This window comes from Etheostoma cragini, chromosome 20, assembly GCF_013103735.1.
Source record: "Etheostoma cragini isolate CJK2018 chromosome 20, CSU_Ecrag_1.0, whole genome shotgun sequence".
NCBI lineage: Eukaryota > Metazoa > Chordata > Actinopteri > Perciformes > Percidae > Etheostoma > Etheostoma cragini.
In genome coordinates, this window is record NC_048426.1 from 1,671,545 (window position 1) to 1,697,267 (window position 25,723).

Below are 25,723 nucleotides of genomic sequence, written 5' to 3' on the forward strand. Positions count from 1 at the left end.
ATGTGCTCCCCTCCTTGCACGTCATGTACTTTCATCTCGCTCCTCCTTCTCTGTTTTCCCCTTTCTCTCGATCCCCTTCTCTTTTCTTCTCTCCCGCCTTCCTCGTGGTCACATTCACACATCTGCTCGCTCTGTCCCTTCGTCCTCCGCCTCCATCCCTCCTCCTCTTCCTCCTCCTCTTCTTCTTTGTGTCTGCCAGGACAAATCCAAATTAGCTTTATTGGCTTGACCATAATTAGGAACAGTATTGCCAAAGCACGTTAAACAAGGACTACAATGTGAGTACACTGATTCTTCTACTCCATCTTCTTTCTTTCTTTCTTTCTTTCTTTCTTTCTTTCTTTCACTCACTCACTAACTAACTCACTAACTCACTAACTCACTCACTGTTCCCCATATAGTGTTTATTTAGCAGTAAACTATGTAGGGAATGACCAAACAGGTCAACAGGATTTTCCTGTATGTCTTCCTCTCTCTTTTTCCACTTTCCTTACTAAGCTGTCCCCACAAAAATAATAATAATAAAAAAAAAAAGATTTCACACGCCACCACAAACTGCCGAACACACTATATAGTGCACTTTTCCGTGATAGGGGTCGGTTTTGAACAGTTTCTCTTCCTCAGCTGTTTGATCCTTCATCTATGCCCTCCTCTGACATCACCTCGTTCTAAAGGCCCAGGGGCTCTGCTCGCCCCCCCCCCCCCCCCCCCCCCCCCCCCCCCCCCCCCCACACACACACACACACACACTCACCGAGGCTAGCTGACACGTCTAATGTTCAACCCAAACTGGGCTTCCATCCCTCCCACGTCCCCCCCCCCCTCTGCCCTTATGTTATTTCGCCAGGAGAGCTAAAATAATAAACCCTGGTCCCGTCTACACAGCGTAATGGAAGGCTTTTTTTTCTCCCTGGAAAGACGAGAATGAGAGACTTTGGTGTTGGGCTGGCTAACGGCAGAGCAGTGACAGTCGAGCAGACTAAAAAAAAAATTTTTTTTTAAATAACCCGGGTCAGAAATCGTTTCACAGTTTCAATGAAATGTTGTTTTCGAGTGCAGTGGATCCGGTAATTGAGTGCATTTTTTCCTCATGTGACAAGTCTCTCCCCCATGTCTGGCGCATCTGCGGTGTTTTACCACTAAGTCACATCGGAAAACGGGAGATTATTTTTAACAGTGTAAGAGCCCGGCTTTTTATTTTTCGTCATCCAGGGAAGCAGCGTGTCTGGCCGTTTTGGTTGCAGACTACGTAAAGGGTCATGTCATTCTCGTCTATCTTTGAGCTTTATTGACGTTGATTTGCTGACAGGGAGAAAGTCGCAACACTGGAAATACTAACTCAACACCAAGACTTTGCAGTTTTTTGTTGGCTCAAATGTTTTGCAGTCCTCATTTATGTTATGTTATGTTTGTGCATACTATATAACCACATTGACCCCGGTTCAGTTCCAGTTGGAAACTTCTGGATGTTACAGACTTATTTCCTGTCTGCCTCGATAGTATCAACCAGTGGTGGAATAAGTACTCAGCTAAAAGTACTAACACCAAACTGTGAAAATACTCTGTTGCAAGTAAATGTCCTGCATTGAAAATGTTACTTTAGTAAAAGTATGTAAGCAGCATTAGGATAATGTAAAGTAAAAGGATTCAAAGTAAAAGTACTTGGAAGTATTTTAGAAACAGTCCAGATGTTTAATGGACTAATCATTCCAGCTGAAATCTTAATGAAAAAATCTTAATTTGTAAAGTAACTGGAAATATGTCAGATTAATGTATTTCTCTCTGAAATCTGGTGGAGTAGATATAGAAAGTGGCATGAAGAGACAATGCAATTTATTTTTAAATAATACAAATTAGTACTTAAGTACGGAACTATAATGTATTAAAATGTACTTAGTTGCATTCCACCACTTGGATTAACTCTATAAAAAAGATGACAATGCCAATACTCTTTCAAAAAAGCTCCAATAATCCAAAGGTCAATGAGTTTCACCCTTGATGCCGGGTTAGGATTTTAGAAATGTTCCACCATGGTTACTCAAGTGGTTACCATAGATGTGTAGGGCTGTAAACTGGAACTCGATCAACACACAGACTGAACACAAACACAAAAATCCCAGGTAGTGCTGGATGGGTGGGTCAACGCATAGTTAGACGGGAGTTATACTGTATTTAATGTCTTTTCTTTTTCTCCCTTCTTCATCTTTAATATGTAATTATCTTGTAAAATATTTGGTCAAAAATGTTCTATATTGCATACAAATGTCAAGCCCTACAGTATGCACAAATGCTTTTCATAAAAAAAGAAACAGATCTGACGGGCTGGCCGGATAGCTGCCGCGCACGGCTAACTAGTTCGCGATGCTAACACTCTCTCTTAAGCTACATCAACGTTACAAAATGAGGAGTTTGTACATGTGTACGTCTTATAGTGGAATGTGGAAAAAAAACTAAAAAAGCTTTCTTTTGGCTACATCCGGTTTCAGATATTTCTTCTTAGCCCCGGTTCTAAAGGACTATTGTCCAGAGTTCAGGCTGTGTTAGTAGAGATGTCTGGTATAGATGTCTCAGGACAACTGTGCTCCAGTTGTTCTTTGTCCCAAACAGAGGCTGCTCTCTGTGGCCTGTGTGTGCTGGAAGTGAAGGCCGGGTCCTGGAGGGACGGATGATGGGATTACAGGCTTTCCTGTTCTCGTCCTGCTCTCACAAGCCAACACACTCAACACACCGGGGCCACGTTCAGCCCCAACATACTGGTGTATCAACAACGATCCAGTTCCAGGATTGTTCAGGTGCCGCTGGAAATTCCACCGGATGTCCCTCGTTTCGTCCGGATGTCCGTCCCCTTCCTCTTTCTTAGTGTTGGCGTTCTAACCTCTGGTGGGTTTCGGAGGACTATGGTCTTCAGATCTCTGCAGGGTAAATCCAGTAAATCCGACCAATAAAGGATTTTTAAGACCAATACCAATACAATAATCCGATATTGAGATATATTGGCTGATATATTTCAACCTCATGTTGTCTTACTGTCGACCATGCAACTCTGTGTTTTTCTGGGTCTAAATTTCAACACTTTGTTCATTTTTTTTTACACTTTTCTCTATGTTTTTGTCCATTTAATTCCAATTTTTCTTGTCACTTTTCAAAATGTTGTTACCTTTGGTGATGTTTTTGGTCACTTTCTTTATACGTGGAGAGGTGACAACCAGGCCAAGAAAGACGGACCCTCGCAGTCCCGGCGCACTACTAAACCACTTCATAAACAGAGCCGGAAACGCTGATGTATGCGTTTGTGTGTTCAAATCATGTGCAATTTGTGCAACACGTTGTGTGGATATGACATGTGATATTCCCTTAATTGATTTGATTTATTATGTAAATTCCTGTAATTCTGGTTATTCCTGTAATATCTGATGCTACTTGATTTCTCAGGTATTCAAAGGAGGGCACAGTTTGGGAAGATTCTTGGATTTCAATAGAATCATTTTGTTCTTTTTTTTTTTTGGTTCCACATCCAGCACACACGTTTATTTTTGTGCTCTTGCCCTAATTTCAGCTTTTAGTTGTTTTTTTCCTCCAGCAAGCTCAGGGTACAGTAGTGCTGACCTAGCATTGGTTTTTCCCTCCAATGTGTGTGTGAAATCATGTCGCCTTCCCAGAGTAACCTTAAATCAATATACTGCACACCTGACTCCTTGAATATCGCCCACTGATATCTTTGTTGGAGGAAAATTAAAAGTTGAAAGAGAAGTCGCTGCCCTAATAAACAAGCTTCTGACGTCCACGTTGTGAGATCCAAAGAAGCTGCCTTGTAATCGGATTGGTTCCTCCGTGTTGTTAATGGAAGTGTGATTAGGTTGTATGGTAGTCCAACACACACTTGGCAGACATCCTGGCCTTTGTGGGCCGGGCTTCTTCTTACACTTGTCTGTTGAATTGAAACTAGGCCAGTTCGTCTTTTGAATGACAATTACCACGGACCGAAAACCCGGGCCCTATTCTGAGGCTGGATGGGACGGAGGGCAGGTGGGCGTGATGACGAGGGTATGAAAGGAGCAAAGACGGTTGGGCGCTGCCAATGTGTTCTGGATGTACAGTAGCTTCCGATGCTCGTTAGCGCAGCCGAGCAGAGGGCCAGGCGCCGGGGGGGGCTGGCACAGGCCGGGGCGGGGTGTTTAGAGGAAACCTCTATCTTTAACTTGATTTTAGGGGCTCCGTTTGATAAAGTGCGGCTCAGCTCGGGGAAGAATAGAGGCAACAAGCTGGGGAAACCCTCCCTCTCCTCTCCTCTTTTCTCCTTTCCTCCTTGATCTCCGCCGAGCCATCTCTCTTCTCTCTCTCCATCTTTCCCCTGGCAGGCTTCTTTGCGAACGGTGTGAGGTTGTCAGGCAAGCCCAGATTAAGGCCATTGTCTAAAGGTATTTTACATCCGGCCAAACCATATTAAACTGAGATTAGTGGCGGGGGGGGGGAGGGGTGGGGGTTAAAAAGAAAAAGAAGAGGGAGCTTTTCCAGGACGAGCAGGATTTACAACAGGCGTAGCTGTGAAATGGAGGAAGAGAAATGTGCTCTTTATGGAGGTGGGTGGCTGATGGTGGTTGTGGGGGGGCTCAGCAGATCCTGTTTGAAGGTCATGTGATGCTGGCTTGTGTGAGGGGGTGTTGAGTTTGCCAAACGGCTGGCAGCCGGTCCAGGTTTTGAGCATAGGAAGTGGAAGTTACAGAGCGTGTTGGCGGGACGCGGCGCGGCGGAGCTGACATCACGGTCTGAAGCTGGCTGGCGGTCTGTGGGGGGCGCTGGCTCTTCAGCACCTTTCTGCAAAAGATAATCTCTTTTTTGTTTGTTTTTTCTTATTTTTTGGGGCGTCCTTACCAAGTCATCTGCTGAGATCTGGGAGCGTGGAGACATTGTGGAAGAAAGTCTGACATTTTGATCCACTTAGATATATAACTAGGGCTGCGAAAAACACCCAAATGGGATTTTTCTGCCGGATACTGCAATTCAAATTCGATTTGCGATTTTTACATGCATTATAACATGAGACACCCTCCCAACTGCTCTATATTCTTATGCAAGGATGAGAACGTGGACATGAACTGGCAGCAATAAGTGTTGATCTTTTAATAAGCATGGGACGTGGAACAGTCAGACGCACATTCATCAACAAAGCTAAAGTTATAATAATACAACATGTCAACTGAAATGGGGGATATGCCTGAGTTCAATAGCAGCATCCACATGCAATGCACCTTCTACCACCATGTTAAACAAAGTCATGAGAAATTAGTGTAAGATCCACTGAAAATAGGACGATCTGTAAACAAAATATATGAAATATAGCATTATGCCTTGATATGATAAAACAGTCCAAATAGTATTAAAAAGAGCAATAAAATAATAAATAAAACTGAATGCTGTTACATTTGATTGAACAGCAATCCTTCGCAATTAGCTAATCACATTCTTTCAAATCTTAGTTCTGATTAGAAAACAATTCATCTTTCTACTCTTGTGTGTAGAACACATGTCTAGACACACTGCACATCCCGGCATCACACACATGCCCACCGATTGGCCGCAAGGGATCACAGAAAATGTGGAAAGCGTTTGCTCTCACTGTTAAAAAAAGAAAAATCTGAGTCCGTTCTTTTTCAGTAGCAGGAAGCAAAACAACTAATTACCTGCAATAAAAAAGGCCATTTGTCGCTGAAATGTTTGGTTTGAGAGCAGCGCCGCTCTGCAGATGTTGGGAACATGGCCTCGTTGGATTATTAGTTCAGTGTAGTGCGTAGGAGGAGAAAAAGGGAGCTTGATAAAGACGAATGTCTCCCCGGCCCATCTGGAACACATCACTTTCAAAAGTGGTTTAAACGCGGATACGGTTTAAAAAAAAAGGTACAGTATGTGTTGCTGCTTTTCATACCAGACTCAATAAAAGTACCTGTTACAGAACGGGAGTCTGGTAATATTTTTTACTGTTTATGATCCTTCTCGCCGGCCTGTTTGAACCTCGCAGGGATGTTTCTTTATGCAAAGCAGCTTGGCCAAAAGAATGTTTCCTGAGCCTGTCTGGTGTTCCTAAAGACCCACAGGACAGCTAAGATACAACTAGAGCCCGACCGATACAGCATTTTAAGGCCAATACGATACAGATATTTGGTATTTAAAAATCAGATATTCCAATCTAGCGGCTGATATACATTATATTTCAAAAAATAACCCAGAAACGCGTCATTAACTGCCCTAACAGTAATAATTTGTAGATATTTATGAGCTCTCACTAAAATAATGTGATAATAATTTGTTTTATTGTCACAACAGAACAGAGAAACATCAAAATATGTTAAAGTTCTGGTAGATAAAATGTATAAAAATACAAACTGAAGATATGAAACTTAAAGTCCTTTGAACATATGCACATTAACAACAAAAATTCAGTGTTGCCAACAGGGACGTTGTAGAGCGTCCTCTGGTGGACAGACTATGCAACGCCAATGCTCATAACATGGTTGACTGTCCGTTTTTATTTTACTTTTTTTTAAATGAATTTATCAGAAATTTTTATTTGTCATTATAAATGATTCTGATGAATCAACGTATATTTTTTTATTGTCCATTATAAATGCAGAATGCCTAAAATCTGTCCGCTCTAGATACAGATCTCTGTATTCAACTCCTCAGGAGCAGAAAATGAATTCATCAAACTGCCAGCAGACTGATGATTTAGTTATTTACTGACAGAATACCCTTTTCACTCTGAATTTTAAAACAAGGGACACGCACCGGGAAACGTCCAAAACAATCTTTGGAAGATATTAGTGTAGATTCACAGTTGTCACTCATTTCAACTTGAATGTTTTTTACCGGCTGGACACTCAAGCGCTCGGTGTCAAATGCTCAGACAGTCATCACAGTGAAGAGAGACATGTTTACGACAACAGAAAAAGCTGAAACCGGGCGACGGTTCACATCGGCAAAGTCAGCAGTCACAGATTTGCTCTTGAAGAAACAAAAAAGTCCAAATGTTCACCTGAATGCCGCATTTGACAGTTGTCATAATAAGTGCAAGGTTTTGTGACAGCTGTACTGTCGCAGATAGTGCTGTTGTATTATTAATTTCTCCCAGAATGCATTGCCATTCACTGTAAGACCGCCACAGTTGTTAATTTCCTGTCCAGCGTCCACTTTCATTTAAATAGAAAATGCACCTGCACCCATGGGTGTGCTGGTCTTACAGGGAGGTGTGTTCAGGTGCATTCTGGGCGTGCTGGTCTTACAGGGAGGTGTGTTCAGGTGCATTCTGGGCGTGCTGGTGTTACAGGGAGGTGTGTTCAGGTGCATTCTGGACGTGCTGGTGTTTTAAGGCAGCGGGAAGCGATCGCGCCACTGACCAACAAAAACCTGGTCTTATGTCAGTAACGCATTTCATTGTTATTTTAACAGCACATTAGTAAAATGCTCCTAGGCTCATGCACAGCACACACAGAGGAACACACAGCAGCACACACACAAAACTTGGAAATGTAGTCATTGACATTAATGTAAGCTCTATCAACTGCCACAGATGTGTTGTAAAGCAGTCAAACTCTTTATATCGGCTCGTTTAACATATAACTTAGTTGGATAAACTGGAACTAAGTGTGTGTTTACCGAGCTATACGTCATTTGCGTTCCCTCCTGTGACCTGATATGACAGCCGCCGTGGCGACAGCTCCTCTGTCTGGTCTACACTCCTTCCTGTTCCTCCAGGATCCCTCGTTCAGTCCCTCAGTGTGTGCGTGCGTGCGTGTGTGTGTTAGAGAGAGTCAGGCGTAGAAATGCTTTCCCACATAAAGAGGTCTTTTCATCCCCAGGGCCACAGCCTGCCCGCCGGCCCCTGGAGAAGTTTGCAGAGGATAAATAAACCTCTTCAGACGCACAGAGAAGACGGAGTCTGTACGCGGTGCGTTAACGCACAGCGTGCCGCAGTATCTCACAGAGAGACTTTATATTATTCTGAAGGGCTATTTGTTATGATATCGAGCCGAGAGGGTAAGAAGGGGCCAGAAGGGCAGGGGCCTCTTGATTTATGGAGTGACCGTCCGTCCAGCATACAGCACACACACACATACTCACACTCACGCACACAGACGCACGCACGCACACACACACACACACACACACACACACACTGTTCATCCTTGACAACTGCAGATACATACACACACATGTAGATATCACATTTACACACACACTCAAAGAGTACATATCACACATTGCTTCCAGCTGGCCCCAGGTTCCGGCAAGAGTGCTCCCGCCCCCTTTAAGCACACACACACACACACACACACACACACAGCCAATAGCTCACACATGCCACAACGGACGGGAAAACAGCGGGAATGTCTACACGGCGACGCGAGGCTGGGCAGCCGAGCTTTCACTATTCTGCTTCGTCAGAATCACTTCAGATCGGATTTCTTCATGAAGGGCTTTGAAATCAAACAGTTTGTCGCCATGAGGTTCACAGAGGACAAAGACCGTCAATACAAGCAAGCAACAAGCTTTTGTCGTAGCTACACTGCTACTACTGCTAAAACATTATGTATAAAAACTCACCAGGTAAACCAAATGCCTGGGCGACCCTCTGCTAAGCTAGCTGTTGACATCTCTGAAGTCACACAGAGACGTTTTACAAAGCAGGCTAAGGAAAAGTCATCATCTGTTCATCACTTTTTCACATTTTTCAATGTAGCGTGTGTGTGTGTACACGGGAGATGTATCGGACTCTGCCCTCTCATTGGCTACCGCTCTGCAAACGTTGACTCTGAGTCTCTCTTGTGATCCAACACATGACCAAACATTGCAGGACGTTCACCTGAAGGTACAGCAAGGCTGCTACGTCGGTCCTCAAAGGTTGTCCAAATCCACTTCTATTCAAAGCAGCTCTTTTTTTAACGCCACATTTAAATCTGCATTTCAAAGTGCAGCATCTGAGGGAGATATTTTGTCACTGACGGCTGCTGGAAAAAAAGGGGGCTTTGCTCTTTTGTGTAACACCTGAAAAATGGATTTATTTAGTTTTTTTTTATGTATGAGGTATATATCTTTCTTTATTTATTTTTTGGTTCTTTCTGTAAATTGCATTTGTTTTGCCTCTGGCAGTGGAAACAGTTAAGCTGGCGCGCAAACTCCCATGTATTTTCCCTGGGATCCAAACAAAAGTATTCCTTTTACTGTAGGATCACCCAAACACGTTGCCTTGCCTTGCTGTGACTATTCCTAATGAAATAAGCTGTAATATTTACTCCATATGTTCCTCCAGAGAGTTCTTCAAGTACATGTGTAAATGTAGTGATAGTAACAAATAAAATCTTCAGCATTTAAAACTGAAACTCATTAGGTGGAAGTGCGAAAAACGTGTTTGTAATTCGGCTGAAGACACCCTCTAAGCAGTAAATATGTGCCTAATACAAAGAAACAGTTCCCGTAAATCCTCTGTGCTGCTGCTGCTGCTCCATGAATCCAAAGTGAGCTATGAGTCTCTGGAGATTATTATATCTACCCCATGTTTAAGACCTGGAGATATTCTAAGACCCATTTTCTCCTTTTCTTTCACAGAGGTCATAAGTAATGCACAAAGGTAGCGAGCCATTCATGCTGGGCTTGAATTTATGCCCCATGCATTGTGGTCTCTGTGTTTTTCTTCTCCTGAATGGGCCTTTCTACTTTAAAAAAAAATCAGTTGTAAATATAGTTGTCAAAGCCGGAGACCACGCAGAGAACTGCACAGCCATGGTAAAGCACATTACTGACTTAAGAGCTCCATAAGTTTTTAATGGGAGTAAAAAGAAAGAAAACAATTCACAACTCATCTATTCACTTCACTTTATTTAAAGGTCCCATATTGTTGATTATATATACTAATATATACACACACACATACAAGTTGCTCCCCAGACGCAGTTTGTATAGCTGCCCACAGCAGCGGCTTAAATGCAGCAATAGAATTTCACTACTGTGTGTAAATGACAATTAAGAATAAAGTTTGATCCTTTTTTTTGGGGGGGGGGGGATATAGGTAGAAAGTGCTGCTACAGTGCTCTAACAGTCATTCCCCGGCTGCAATGAGTGCAGATGTGGAAGACTCATTAACGCTGACCAATCAGAGAAGAATTTGCCTTTTTGGAAGGGGCCTTAAAAAGACAGCGTTTCAGATAGAGGGTGAATACAGGCATATTCAGAGTATGTGGGAAATCATTTTTGAATAATAAAGCATGTAAACATATTCTAGTAGAAACCAATAATACAAGTACGAACCTGAAAATGAGCATTATATGGGGCCTTTAAGAGCTGCAGTACATAGAAGAAAATCTTTCCTGTAGTTTAAATTCAGAGCACTGATGATATGCCACCATACTGGTGTTTTTCGAGGGAACCCTGGCAGCGTTACCTGCTCTTACTCCTACACAAACAGCACATCTGTCTGTCTGTCTGTCTGTCTGTCTGCGAGGGTGCTCCCGTCACCTTGGCTCGCGTTTGGTCCGCACTAGCCGCCTGTCTCACACTGAAAAGAGCTCATCTATAATTTAGAGCGCCTATTATGTATTCCCCGTGAAGATTGTCTTGTCTGGGCCGCTCTTGATTCCAACCTTGCCTCTCAACTCCAATTTACTAATCTCGGTTTGAGAGAGAGAGAGGGCTGCGTTCACGTTCACTGCTTGTGCCATTTCAGCGGGTCAACACTGGGTGTATTTGCCACCATAAATCACACTCTTAACACACCGCATTCGGTCTTTGCTATGTGTGTTTGCATCAGTGTGTGCAAACAAGTGTGGGTTGTGTACTCGGCTGTTTTTGCTACACGTCTTGCGTATGTGGAAGTATGCGTTTGTTTGCGTGCCCTTGTGTTTGTGTACCTCATGCCGTTCACTTGAATGTTTTGCCAGAGCGACCAAAGTGGCGCATGAGGTTACTTCTGTCTCTCCCCCTGATGGCCACGATGTGTAATTGAGGTCTGGATGAGAAGACACCTCTGATGCAAGGACATGAGGAGAGCCACTGTTTATTTATCCAGACGGGCCCTCCATGTCTCCTCCGTCCTTTAAGCGAAAGCCAGTAAACATGTTGATTTTCCCCTGGCTCTTACCGAGCTGGCACACGGAGCTCCTGGAGTAAATGAGCTGGGGTTGGCCAGCGGAGGGTGGAGCGGAGAGGGGCGGGAGGTTCATTTCCACACAGCCCAGATCTGTCTTAGCCTTCACGTTGGAATAAAAAAAGTTGCCCCATTCTGATTCGCCGAGGCAGATTTGCTGATAGCTCGCCAGTGGGTCGGCAGTTGATTCTGCATCACTGCCTCTTTGTTTTAGATTTGGGGAGGGGGGGGGGGTCTTTTCTCATACTGAGAAAACTGTGACTGACTTTACCTCTTAATTACACCGAGGGGAAAAAGGAAGAACGTGTTTATACAAAGTCCTAATCCTTTAATTATTAGAATTTTGCATACTGTATAAATACTGTTCCTGTAGAGAGAAAAGGGATTCTGATATCACAGGATTGCAAACCTGCAGACGTCGCCTAGCTGACCTGCCTTGTTTTCTCTCAATTTAGCCAACATTGTGTCCTGATGTTAGCAAGACGCGAGCAGCAATTTCATTGTGGATTAGCCTGCTGTGTTATTCTCTATCTTAAAAACTGCAATCTGCATTAAGTACTCAATTTAAAGTGATATACATCTGAAGAAGTACCTAACTATGCAGATGTAAATGTCTGCATTGGAGAAGTAGCACCAGAGAATATTTGTCATTTTTACTTAATTTTGACTTAATAGATGTCATTTTACTTAGATAGAATAGAACGCATACAGTGATCTGTAAATGTAAGCTTTTGTTACAAATTGATTTTGTTTTATAACTGAAAGACATGTCCTATGGTCCTGTTAATATTAATGGACAATGCATCCGGTTTGGCGTAGTTCTGCAAATGCGAAAGTGCCATAAACCTGCATTCTATCTGAATCCATGCAGGGGGAGACTCCTTAAACCTGCATTCTATCTGAATCCCTGCAGGGGGAGACTCCTTAAACCTGCATTCTATCTGAAGTCCTGCTGAACGTGCTGAAAACAAAGCATCTGTCTTGTCTTTGTGCGCAGACTCTGTGTCCAGCGAGACGGCCTTCCCGGAGGACGATGTTCTGGGCATGGGGGACACGCTGGAAAAGTCTTGCGACCCGAAAGACCACTCCGAGCCCGTTGTCTGGTTCAAAGACGGCGTCAGGCTGACGCCTAGCAACAGGACGCGGCTGGGCCAGAGGATGTTGCGCATCATCAACGTGTCGTACGAGGACTCGGGCGTCTACTCTTGCCGGCTCGCCCACAGCAACACGTTGCTCAGCAACTACACCATCCGGGTGACAGGTGAGAGCAACAAGAGGCTGATTTTACACCTGTCTTTTGTCTAATTTTTTTTTTATCAGCACCAGCGGTGGAATATAACTAAGTACATTTACTCAACATTTACTGTAACTAAGTAGAGATGTTGAGGTACTTGTACTTTATTTGAGTTTCTTCTTTTCATGCCACTTCCTACTTTTACTCCGCTAAATTTGAGAGAAATGTTGCAGCTTTAGTTACTAGTTACTTTACAAATTAAGATTTTTTGCACATAAAACACATGGAGATACTTTCATAACTTTTTTTTTTAAGTAAAACGTTTTCAATGCAAGCCTTTTACTTGTAACAGAGTATTCTAACTGTGTGGTAATAGTACTTTCACTGAAGTAAAGAATCTGAATACGTCCTACACCACTTATCGGCACAATAGCAAGACCCTGGACAGGACGTGGATGTTAGAGCACTCAAAAAATGACTCAAACCAATTAATTAATTATCAACAGTTGTAAATTACTTCAATAGTTAACATCTAATCCATTAATTGATTAATCTATGCAGCTCTACTCATGAGATGATTTAACGTTTTATTCTCATGAAGTTTTGGTGACTTTTACCTCTTGGGCCTTCTAAAAGTCAAGTACTTCAACAAGAGTTAGCTAAAGAAATAGACATATTAGTGTTTCCTTGCCATGTGAACGAAAAAGATGTGAAAAATCGCATTTTCTGTGACATCTCCAGTTAAAGAACACCAAAAACATTCTCTCTTTTTCCTAAGATACTTGAGTCCCTAGCAGAGCTCCAGTGGAAACAGGCCCTTTGGCTGCACCCTGTGGAACTCTCAGAAAACCGACCTGCCTCTGCTTATTCTGCCCGTCTGACGGACAACTGAGAATCAAAAGTATTTCCTATCAATAAACACAGTGGAACAGCTACAGCAGTGATGTCTAGGCACGACAGCTTTTCATAACGCGCCGTGAAAACAGTCAAAACCTTGCTTGGAGAGAAACGTTCTATTATTTTCTCCTCCTGCTCAATTTCAACTCCTGGTTAGCTGCCTGCCAAGCTGCACACGCACGCACACACACACACACACACACACAAAGCGTGACACCAGCACAGCCTCTCACCGGCTAACACCCAGCCAAGTTTCACACCGATTCCCCCTCATGGTGCACTGTCAAAGGTGAAATTCATGATCGTACAAGGGGATGAGTAACGTCTTAAACTAGTGTGTGATGCAAACAGAGCTCTAATAGGAATGCAGGGGGGGTTGGGGGGGGGGGGTCAGAATGGAGTGAGCAGTAGCTTAAAAGTTACTCGGCTTTTTGCCATTAAACGCATGGACACCAGCTGAGCCTGTTATTGACAACTAATTAGAAAGCAATTAGCTTGAAAGACTTCATCATTGAAAACAGATGGGGTGGCAAGAAATGAGAGGGTTTGCTCCCTCTCAAACCCCCCCGCCTCTCTCTGTCTCAGACACACACACACACACACACAGATACATGTGTTTGGCCTCAAGCCTTGGAGAAAATGGCCTTTTTTAGGACTGATTAGCGGTGGACAGCTTCTCCTCCTGGACCCACATTTCATCTCCAGACCGCAGGACCCCACATGCAAACACAGTCCCCACCATCAGTGATTTAAAAAGAAGGACACTTCCATCCATCCAAGTTATGTTCTTTAGAGCATTGAGATGAGGTGAGATTTCTGCATTGGCTTCCAGCTTAGCTTGTTTCAAGAGAAAACCCCCACACCGCAAAGCTAAATTCATCGCAGCAAATCGGCCGACATTTCAGATCATTTCAACACTTCATTTTAATACCCTTTTTTAAATTTCTTGGGAAGTCATACTTTGTTCGGCAATATCCTGCTCTCTTCCCTCTGCTGTAAACACCGAGCCTCGGCTTCATCTAAAACACACATGGACTATTGTGTTTTCCCTCAAATATTTGAGTAAGGTGTCAGATATTTAGGAGCGGTATCAGATTTAACACCTGGACGGCGTCCAGGCAGCAGAGAGCGGCCAGCTCATACTGTACACACACAAGCTCAGCACACATGTTGAACGCAAGACGCTGTAATCTGAGGGGGTGAAAGAAGTTGCGTATGAAAATTAGCAACTTTTGTTTGGTAGATGCAACATAAATGTCTGCAGGGCTATTCAAGCATTGTTTGTAGATGTACAAAGTGAATAATGTCGTATACCTGTGTATAGATTAATTTTAGCATCAACCCATAGCATGCTAAAATAATTTTTCACAACAATGTTCAGCTTCCTGTTATTAGTTATCCTTTTTTTCCAATAGAGTTGGGCAATAGCTTGTATACCAATCCACAGTTCCACCACGTTGGCTTATGGCCTTATTCGGAAGCTTAAAGACAAATATTATTCACCTAGCCTTACCACCTAGGCCTCTGAAAATATTCTGGAGCTTTTAGCCACGTCTCGTAAATATCTTTTCTCATTACTCTTCATTGTAAAACAAAATTTCAATTGTGTGGGGCTGTTGGGCTGTTTGGGCTCCGCGCGGTTGTCGAGGTAGCAGCTGGCTCCCATTACCCAGACCTGTGAAGCTGAACCAGAAAACCTCCAGGTCAGATTGAAAATAATTACAACACAGCCGGGAAAATGTGTGACACAGCACATCTAAACAGTCGGATCTGGGGCTGGAGCATAGTTTGACGTCATCCGATACGCTAACAGATAGCAAGAGTTAGCGTCTGCGTTTGTTGCAAAGATTAAGTTGTTTTTGTATATGTGTGTATCGCACGAGTGTGCCACAGCAGGACTAATGACTCCCATGTCTAACGTCTGTGGAAATGTTTTGGTTGTGTTTTTTCTGAGCAGGCCGCCACGCTGCAGAGAACTGTAGACTCATTCATGAGGTTCTCAATGAACTTCATATGCATTTGTGTGTGTGTGAAGCCTATCTGTGTGTAGATGTCTAATCCTAGTTGTTGGTGATCACACACCATTTAATCTCCACGGGGCATTTCACATTGCACAAAACTCCTGCTTTGTTTTCCCTCCACTCTATTTCCCTCTTGACATGCACCCAAGTTCTTCCAGATTAGGCAGTAACTACCTTCTGTGTTATCTGATGTGCAGACGTAGTTCAAGTCGTCTGAAGAATGTAGTTGTCCAGATGAATTATTAGGTCTACAGATGCAAAGTACGATTTGTTCACCATTAGATTTGATCTAAATATCTCTTCCACTGTTTGTCTTTTCTTTTAAGATTCTCTGTCATCTGGTGATGATGAAGATTATGACGAAGATCCAGAAGATGCAGGTAATGGAAATGGTGAATTCTCATTTACTATTTTTTTTACATAAACTATGTTGTTTTGTGTAAGTAAGGCAATATTTTTGGAGTTTTTCCTGTTTACGGAGATGAGTCCGACTAAACTTACGGCCTTATATGAAATTATCTTATGAAGCCAAAAACCTAAAAAGCAAAAGAACTTGACAAAAAAATAATCATTTCTGAAAAGAGAACAAGGCACCTCCAGGTTTTTTTTGTTTTTTTTTGCCACCTAGCAACAGAGTTCTTAGCACTTAAACACTAAGCAATAATGTGTTCTCGAATTCTCATGTCGAAACTCCGACCTGAGTTCCATTAAAGCTGCATGAACTGCGTCGTTAAGCTTAATGAGCAGCACCTGCTGCCACGCAGACCGCTGTATGAAGTGGGAGCTGTTAACGGCTACGAGCGGGTCAGAATGAGGCTGAAGAAGACGCAGCAACGTTTCCATGTTATATTGTTACATTCTTCTGCAACTTTTAGTTCCCTTTAATCAAGTAAGTCAGTTCCATTTCATTTTTCATTTATAGTGTTATCTAATAACACTTTACAGATGGAGTAGGTCTAGACCACGCTCTAGAATTTCAATAGACCAAATAAATTCCCCCTCAAGAGAAAGCACAGGCAGAAACCTGGACAGACGCTGACTCTAGGTTATAGTCGGCCATCTGCTTGTTGCTGCAGGTTGGAACACAGAGACACTGATACAGATACACAGTTATGGAGAAATATAATGCATATATAATTATAGCAGTTGATATAATGAACTGTAGCAATTATCGTATCAATAGAGATGATACAACTATGACTAAAAATAGTAGTAACAGTGCTGGGTGTAGTAGGGCGTCGAGCAGGACCACGGTACCAGCTGCAACCACAATCCAGGTGCCACCCCAAGGTAGGCACCTGGGGTTAGGTGGTTCAACCTAACCTGGTTAGGTTGTGATTTTTATTATCTTTCAGGGACCATGATTACTTAGTATGAAATAAAAAACCTTCACAATACGTTATTGATACAAATAAGAAAAGACACCCAGCAGGACTGCGGGGCAATGTAAGTGAAACATTGCTCAAAGAAATAACCTAATTTTAAAGTAACTTTTTGGTTTAAATATGCTGGCCAGTATTTCTTTCGCAAGTGTGATACTGTGTACACAGACCCTCTGACTCTGAATCAAGTCTCTAACATTTACATTAGGGATTCTTGTATTGCTAACCCTGAACTATAAGCAAACTTGATGAACAGGTTCAAAAGTGCAAGCAAAGTGTTTGCTTTAGCTCCACAGTCCTTTTATGGAACAGAACGTCTCCACATTATTTACGTTGTCAACAGTTAATCTGCATTTTAGAGTTTCATTTGTCACCGTCATAAAAGATAGTGTCTGTAGAAACCACAATAATTGCTTAGAAAAGAGCTTTTTATTGGCAATTACATGACTATCATGGCGTGTATGCAACTGTTATATCTGTAATTTGGTTTTAAATGGCTCTCATAAGCGATCACTGTCTTGCTGTGCCCAAATCAAAGCTTCTCCCTGGGGGCACTAAACTAACCGCCACTGTCGCACAGATCAAAAGCTTGAGGTTTTCCTGCAGCTAACAACCGTCTCAGCGCTCTGTTGTGATGGGAGCTGTTTTGGCATTCGGAGACGTGCCGAGTTCAGGTGCAGGTGAACAAAGAACAATGAAAGATGGCTTCTGCCGGCTGCTGTGCGCTTTGCCGGCTCTGTTCTATCAGCTAAAAAGACTCCGGGGAGACTGACAGCGTCTCCACCCCTACGGCGGGCTCCGGACCAGACGCAACACTGTGCTGCCTTTGTTGTGGCTTCGGAGGGAGGCGGCTGAAGAGACAGATGGGGGGGGGGGGGGGGGGGAATAAGAGAAATTAAATGATGGAAATATGGGGAGAGAGGAAGACATGGCGGGATAGAGGGAGACAATATGGTGGCTGTGGCTCAGGTAGCAGAGCAGTAGTTCGACCCATGGATCCCTGCTGTCCCATGCCAAAGTGTCCTTGGGCAAGACCTTGGACCATGCTGCGCCATCAGTGTGTGTGAATGTGTGTGAGTGTTTATCTGATGAGCAAGTGGGAACTTGTGTGGCAGCCTTGGGCGCCAGTGTATGACTTTGTATGACAGGTGAATGGCTTCTCTGTTATGTAAAAGCACTAGTTGTTAATATTCTAAAAATAAGTCCTCAAAACAGGGACGTCAAACTCCATTTCAGTTTCAAGGGCCATACTGAAAAATGAGAATCACATCAAGGGCCCGACATGTTTAGTTTATTGACATGCTTTTATAAAGTCTTCTCACTAACAAGTCAGCAAAAAAAGTAAACGCTTAGCCATTATAGAATTTAGCAAATCAAGCAAAGCATTACATTTTAAAAAGCAGGCTACAGAAAGCAACCCGTTTCACAGCCTAAATATGCTAACTCACCAGTTCTGTGGTCATCTCTGAGTCTCAAAGTTGGCAAATCGGCCAAATTCAGCTCTGAGTCTCGTGTAATTGCAGTTTGAAAAACGGTTTCCAATCTATCTAGTGTGAACCTAAACTGATTTGTGGGCTGGATCAAAATATGCGTGGGTTTAAAATGTACTTCCTATTTTTAGTTTCATAGCATGTTGTTTGCATACGTTGAAGGTTCACAATAGTTCAAAGACAAAGGATTCAATTAGGGGACTCTACATCTCGAAAGTGGACTGCAATGAATCCCAGTACATCGTATCTGCTCCAAAAAATCGGTGCCAGAGGTGAAATATGGAACTGTTCAGAATAACAAAGTGACAGACAGTCGCTACAAAAGCTCGGACCAAACCAACTGTCGCTGCACTCAACTCAAAAATTAGTCACTGAGTGTGACTCACACTACACTTAGGAAAACAGCCCCAAAGGCTGCATGCATCACCCAATCTATTGTCCACTACAATCCCTACTTAGTGAGAGAGAGAGACACTAAAAATGGACTGGCGTGGAAAAAGGGACGGAGGTTCTAACTAAAATGATTCCTTCATGAAGGAATTTTCTATAAGTTTTAACTAGGTGTAGTGTAGTGTAAAGTGGCAACGGAGTGTATGTCTGCAGTTAGAGGGGACTTTTACTGTCAACCCTAATCTCTCTCTTCTCTTCTACTATCAAAATAAAAGCAAATAAATCCCGCGAAAGAGCTTTAATAATTAAGACATCATGTCAAAACTGGTTTATTGTTTTCATTTAAGCTCTTGAGGGTTCTGGGGAGCTGCTGAGTTTCTCTTTCTCTGCCGCTTTTTTCACACGTTCAGTATTTCCTCACTGTTTGGAGACAGGAAAGAAATGTGTATTTTAATGAGGCGGTCGTTGCTGAGGGCGGCATGTAAAGGCAGCATTGAGAAAAACAAAGCAGGTAACAACTGTAAGTAAGAAAAACAAAAGTAAAAGCCCGGTTATGGATCAAGAAATCCTAATTTATCCTCATTCTACGACTCTGAAAGTGATTAATAATAGTTATTTTTGTGCACTCAAGTTCTTACATAATGTCATGAACACAGGGACGTCTTAATAGTCTTCGTCATGGCTCACTTTTACCTTCAATCCCTGCGTTCTGCTCACTGCGGATGTTGGACAATTAAAAACATAGTCTTTATGTCGGCTCTATATTCACACAGTGTTGCCTTTTTCTTCAAAGAATTTAGCTGGTGCTCTGATCCAGAGAGATTACAGGAGGAAGCAGCAGAATAAGCTGCAGAAAACTTCCCCTTGCTGCCTTTGTCGCTGTGGATAAGCTTAACACCTGCAATGTAAAAAAAACTTGAATGTGTTTGAATGCGCAGCTTCACTTGACGCTGAAAGCCTCAAGTGTTTTCTAAATGGGCCGAAGTGGCAGCAGCTTTACTGCAGAGATCCTGAATGCCAGTAAATAGCCTCAGGCTGCCAGACCTAATCTCTGGATGTAAGTCTACCTCATGACATACGAGGCTCCAATTTCCCCGGCCAAAAGGGAGAGGGATTAGCCCAGAAACGTTAAACCCCTATCGCTGCTTAATGTCCGCTAAACCAGCTCTAATTAGCAGGCTATGGCAAGGAAGGAAGCTACGTGAAGAGCCACGCAGCCAGGCGGAGAGTCCCTGTCGGCGAGCGGAAGAACATCCACATCCACATGCAGAGAGGGACGCCAACGGAGATGTGGAGATGGGGAAAGAGTCAGGCTATTAATGAGGGAAAAGGATAGAAAACAATTGCTGATTGACAGCAAGACCGAAAGATATTTGTGGGAGATTTGTTGAAATGCTGCCAGTTGAAATGATGCAGGCAACTGTTATCGGAGGAGAGCCAATCAGACAGACAGAAAGAAAGAGACCCGGCAAGCCGCTGCAGACATGAGCTCATTCTCCACTAACCTCCGCAACTCGCTAAGCACGGCCTTCTGGGTAGGAGGCAGAGGCGATAGATTCCTGCCTCGGCAAATGATATTATTGACCAAGTTATAGGATTGACAGCAGATTTGTGTTTCATTTTTTATTGGAAGAGAAAGACAACAGCCGTGTGTGTTGCCTCTGTGTCTCCAGTTTACATCTAAACCTCAGGCAGGACACACAGGACACTATGGATGTTACTGGCTAAAGTCGGAGGCTGGCATCTCTATCTCTATTGGGAGAGGAAGCACGAAGGAAACCACGTGGGTGTGCAGACGTCGGTTCAAGTCAGTTTAAGTTCTGTCATGTGAAAGTGTGAAAGGGATTTACTGATAAAGGCATCACCAAACAATACATATCTCCCAAGAAAATCTCCTTCGGGAACAAACGCTGCAAAATAAACTGTTAAAATGTCTTAGTCGTTAGTGGTTTGGTTTTAGTTGATTAGTCATTTGATTGCTAAATGATTTAAGTGACAGAAGGTAATTGGCCTGGCATCCAGGCTACTTTTCTAGTCTCTGCAGCCACTCAAAGCACATGCATCCTCTGTCAATTGAACTAATCGATTAGTCAACTAAGAACGTCTTTAGTCAAGGACAGACCTTCCAACGGTTGGTTTAAACTGCCTGAATCGATCCTGAGAGGTGTGTTGTCTCCTTTAAACAAGTTATTTTGGACGAGTTTCAAAAGTGACCGGCTGTGTTGGAGTTCTCACGCTGACCTGACAGACGAGCCAATAGATGGTCAGAGCTCAAACACTAACACCCCCACACGATGTGTGTGAGTTATGAAAGTGAGCGTATTTTTTTGCAGTGTGGAAAACAGTGCACACACTCGGAGGCTGTGTTAAGTGAAAGGGCAGTGGGTCGGTGTGTGGGTGTGTGTGTCTGTGTGTGTAGGGGCGGGGAGGAATGTTAACAGAGCCTAATCTGTGCTGTGCTCCTGAGCTATGCGGCCTCCTTGTTTACCCTGGCAGGAGAGCAGAGAGCCGGACGCCGGGCCACGCTACGCTGCTCCGCGGCCGCCATCCCCTCCGACTCTGTTTGCCCTGAGTCCCGGCAGGCCCTCCGGGACAGCGTGCCTTCAAAAGAACCCCAGTTGTAATCTGTAATGAAATCTGCCTGTGCGCTCGCGGGCGTCAGCGAGGGCAAATTACACAATTACACAATTACCAGACCCCCTCCTCCTTTTCCCCCCAGATCGGTGTCTGAGCGCTGAAGGGCCTTGTGCCGTGGCGACCAGCACCGCGCTGGGTCCTGCTCCAGCTGATTGCTGTTGCACCGGAGTCGGGTTTATAGAGAGCCACAGTCACGCTCCTTCAACCCGCGACACAGAGCCGGGAGTCAGAGGAACAGGGACCAGAGACATACAGGGGTTGTGTGTGTGTTGGTGTTTAGTGCAAATACAAAGAAAATGTAATCATGCTCTAGCAAGGCTGCACAGTACTCTGAAGTTATTTTAGTAATAGGAAGTATTTAGAACATTTTAATCAGCTTCTGGTTCTGCATTACGATACACACATTGGCAGATTATCATGGGACACATGATACAGATACATGAGTGGTAGTAGTTGTTTGAAAAATAAAATAGGCCTATCTTACAAGAAAATAAGTCATTAGAAAGGCTCCTGGATCGCAACCAAAAAATAACTAATAATACTTGGGTTTGGCCCATGACCTAACTTTCCTCTGAATACAATTGAAATTTGACACAATACTAAGATACTCTTCTAACTAGCAACCAAAGTGACTGAAAATGTCACCTGCTTGCCAGCGATAATAGAAAATTTTGGACTTGGCCAATCACCGATCCATTTGGGATCTTGTCACACTTTGAAAGATGAAACAAAGGAACCCTCTATCTGCTGTCAAATCATGTGTTTTGTTATTTAAAACCAATTAAAAGTATTCAAAAAAGTTTGGATGATGCTTCAGAACAATATCTGAATACAGTACTGGTAGCTGTAATAGAATACTATTTCCCCCAGTAGACATATCTAGTGAATGTGTGTGTGTTAGTGTGTGTGAAGGTGTAAAAACAAACACATGCACACAGCAGAAATACAGCCGTACATTTGTAGGCTCCCAGAGAGATTCCCCTCCCCCCTCGGCTTAGAGAAGACTTTATGGAACAGCAGCGTGAGCTCTGACCAGACAAAAAAAGCCACTTGACAAGAATTGCTAGAAAATATGAAGAATGATTTGCCACCTCAATGCCCACCCCGGTCACCTGACACACACGCACAGCAGCTAGCACGGCTACAGGTCAGCGAATAAACCAATCTCAGGTTGTTTTGGGGAGAGAGAAAAAAACCATGGAGACGTGCTGAATCCACACAGGCGTCCTATTTTGGGTTGAAAACCTCATCGTGGCTGAAGAACCAGCCTCAGCAGGAAGACAGGGTTTTTCAGGCCAGGATGAGTTCAGGAGCAGCAGCAGCAGCAGCATGAGGAGGACCACACAACAGGAGAGAGACCGTTTGAAAAAAGTCAGTTTGTTTCTGTTTGAACCGAGTGTGTGTGTGTGGCTGATTGCGATGCCAAGAAAACAATGTGCTCAGACTCCTCGGAGGGTTGTCCCACGCTGCGCCGAGTGTCAAGGCAGAGACACAAAGAGAGAGAGAAGTAATGAAATCTAACAGATATTTCCCTTTTAAGGTGGAGGCTGTGTGTGTGTGTGGTTGCACGTGGAGAGCGTTTGTCTTAGCGAGCTGGGAGCAGTGCTCAGCTGCTCCATTAGTTTGCACACACACGCCGAGTTAACAGTCTGTTCAATAGAGTCGAGTGACGCTCTCTGTTTCTTTGCTTTCTAAGAAGACACGTCTGTGTCTTTCATCCCTGTGTCTCTCTCTCCAACTCTGGTTGTAATTACTCTGTGAAGCCCGAGCCAAAGCTCGATGGCAGGAGTCAAAGAAATCGATCCCAAAGCCGTGTGAGAAACAGACACACACGCTTTGGAGCCAATCACAGACAGGTATTCTGTGATTGACATCTCACCTGAGCTGTCCCACGGGATCAAAAAAACCTGTGGTGCTCAAGGGTGAGAATTAGTTTTTCAACTTTTGTTGACCCACACACACACACACACACACACACACACACACTTGTGTATATACACACACACAAACACACACACACACACAGTGCAGACATTGAGATGGTAATCATCCCCTCTCTCTCCTCCTACATTTAGAAAGTAAAAGAGACATCTGATGACTGGTCAGCCACCTCCCCAGCTTTTGTCCCAGGACACACACACACACACACACACACACACACATTACCACGTAGCCTCTAACACACACTCACACAGAACCATAAAGAGAGTGAGTGAGCCGTACCTCTGTGCTCTCACCCTCCACACCCACACAGCGGAACAATAGGCCCCTCTGACTCGCTACGCCCTCTTTGTCCCCCGTCTTCTCAATACAACTCAATAAATCGCCCTGACAGTGTTCCAAACTCTCAGGATTGGACGACTCAAATGAACTCTCGCATTATTACCGGGGGGGAAGAAGATTATAAGCTTTGTCTGGTCCTCCTGACGCTTCACGCACACGTTTTGTGTCCTTTTGCTACCTGTCAAACTGTTTTACACCGTTTAACTGTTTCTCTTGGGACTGAAGGGTGGGCTTGGCTTTGGCGAATAATGGGTGCAGGTACACTGTGTTTTTTATCAGAGCGGCGAGGGAAGACCTCCAGTAAAACCACAACCTCACATCTGCTCTGGCAAAGTACATAACTCATCCAAGATGGACCAATTTGAAGACAGGACAGAAGAGCAAGTTGGACCGGCTGGGCCATCTTTTAGCAATTACAAAAACATGAATCTATGAATTCCTGGAGGGTCTTCCCCAAAAATGTCTATGATCTGAGAACATGGAAAATGGAGAGTGATCTGTTAGGGTAGGAAAGTGGCACATCTTGGCAAAGCTAGTCAGATTCATGTCACAAAAGCGAACAAAAACCTGCTCTCAAGTTTTGACCTGTTTCTATCCCAGAACCATATTCATTGAAAGGACTTGGTCCCAGCTTCACACCACTATTAACGCTGGACTGGGACTTGGCCTCGTGGACTTGAGACTTGACTCAAACATGTCTCAAAGGATTTGAGACTTTGGCTCATCTCTCGTGACTTTGGACTTGACCTTGACTAGTCCAAATTGAACTGACGCTTGACTTGGACTTGTCTTAAATTACTTGAGACTTTACGTGTCTTGTATCACTTTAGGCTTGCTCTAACAGACTTTAGCCTGACATAGATTATTTCAAATGGCTTGAGACTTGAAAGAGTTAATACTGGAGTTACTTCCAATGATTTGAGTATGGAATGACTCGATACTTGACTTTTTTCAAATGACTCGAGACTTGAGAGTCCCAGCTACACTGTCAAAGGGATCCTTGTATTTCCTCAAATGAATAGGACTTGACAATGACTTGTCTAAATTAAACTGAGCCTTTGACGTGGACTAGTCTCAAGCATTTACTTAAGATTATCTTAAATGACTTGAGACTCAAAGGACTTGAGACTTAAGATATGTCAGAACTGCATACAACTATCCTATAAATGTTGTATCGTAATAGTGTCTGTTCTGTTGTTGGAGAATAAGTACTCCATGACTCACGCAAGCCCTTGTTTTGTGTTTCACCAACAGAAGCTCCTTATTGGACCAGGCCGGACAGGATGGACAAAAAGCTCCTGGCTGTTCCAGCCGCCAACACCGTCAAGTTCCGCTGTGCGGCGTCCGGAAACCCGGTGCCGACCATCCACTGGCTGAAGAACGGCAAAGAGTTCAAGGGAGAGCAGAGGATGGGAGGAATCAAGGTGAGAATACCTCTACTTGAAGTAGGGCTCCTAGCTTGTGGTCAGTGTGGTCTATTTTAAAAGATTTTCCCAAGAGAAATTGCACAGTAGGAGCGAGGGCACCATCGGTGCTTGAGCTACCATCGGAGTGGCTTTTAGCAAGGCATCCCATCCCCTGCTAGTCCAGTGGAGCTGCTGTGTGTCCATCAGTAGTATCAGCATGAGTGTTGCGATGCTCCCTGTTGTGTGAGTTTCTATAAGTGGAGGAGTGTGAGCTAAAGCAGAGTGCTGTGAAGCAGGGCTCGGGGAGCTCTCAGCCCCGGCTAGGCTGACGGAAATACATCTTGGGGGGGGGGTCAAGCTGCTGCGCTGCACAGATAGTTGCGTGCTCGCGTGATAGCTCAATGTTGACAGTAATGCACTGCAGCAAACAGCTGTTGCCCTTTTGTCATCAAATTGACTTTAATCACTGGGCTCTCGTGTAGAATGGCACTGCTTAAAGTAACAGGGCTTGGTTTACTTCTGTCTCCCTTTAACGGCCCTGAGCTGCAGGATTAAAAGACAAACTCAGTGTGGTAAGAGCATCGGAATTCAAACAGTCGAAATGTGTGTTATGGTTCGAAATAAACTCAAACTCAATGACATAGAAACTCTAAAATGATGCCCAGAGAATATTCTGTCCTGTGTATTAGTATAATGTCATGTAATTCATTCAAATAGGGACAATGCACATGAACCCGCTGCTATTTTCTGCCCATAGTTCCTTGGGCAGGTAGGGAAATACAGTGGGTACGGAAAGTATTCAGACCCCTTTAAATTTTTCACTCTTTGTTTCATTGCAGCCATTTTCCA

At 43.7% G+C, this 25,723-nt stretch overlaps 1 protein-coding gene across 14 annotated transcripts in view; it reads left to right on the plus strand.

Moving 5' to 3' along the window:
* Positions 1–25,723, plus strand: part of fgfr3 (fibroblast growth factor receptor 3) — a 69,629-nt gene that overhangs the window by 13,160 nt on the left and 30,746 nt on the right. For 11 of the 14 annotated variants that reach the window (XM_034858581.1, XM_034858585.1, XM_034858589.1 and 8 more), the window contains exons 3-5: positions 12,132–12,395; positions 15,613–15,678; positions 24,723–24,892. In XM_034858581.1, coding sequence (XP_034714472.1) covers positions 12,132–12,395; positions 15,613–15,678; positions 24,723–24,892 — 500 coding nt within the window. The remainder of the gene's footprint in view (positions 1–12,131; positions 12,396–15,612; positions 15,679–24,722; positions 24,893–25,723) is intronic. The other 3 variants (XM_034858592.1, XM_034858591.1, XM_034858593.1) reach the window with 1 other exon arrangement.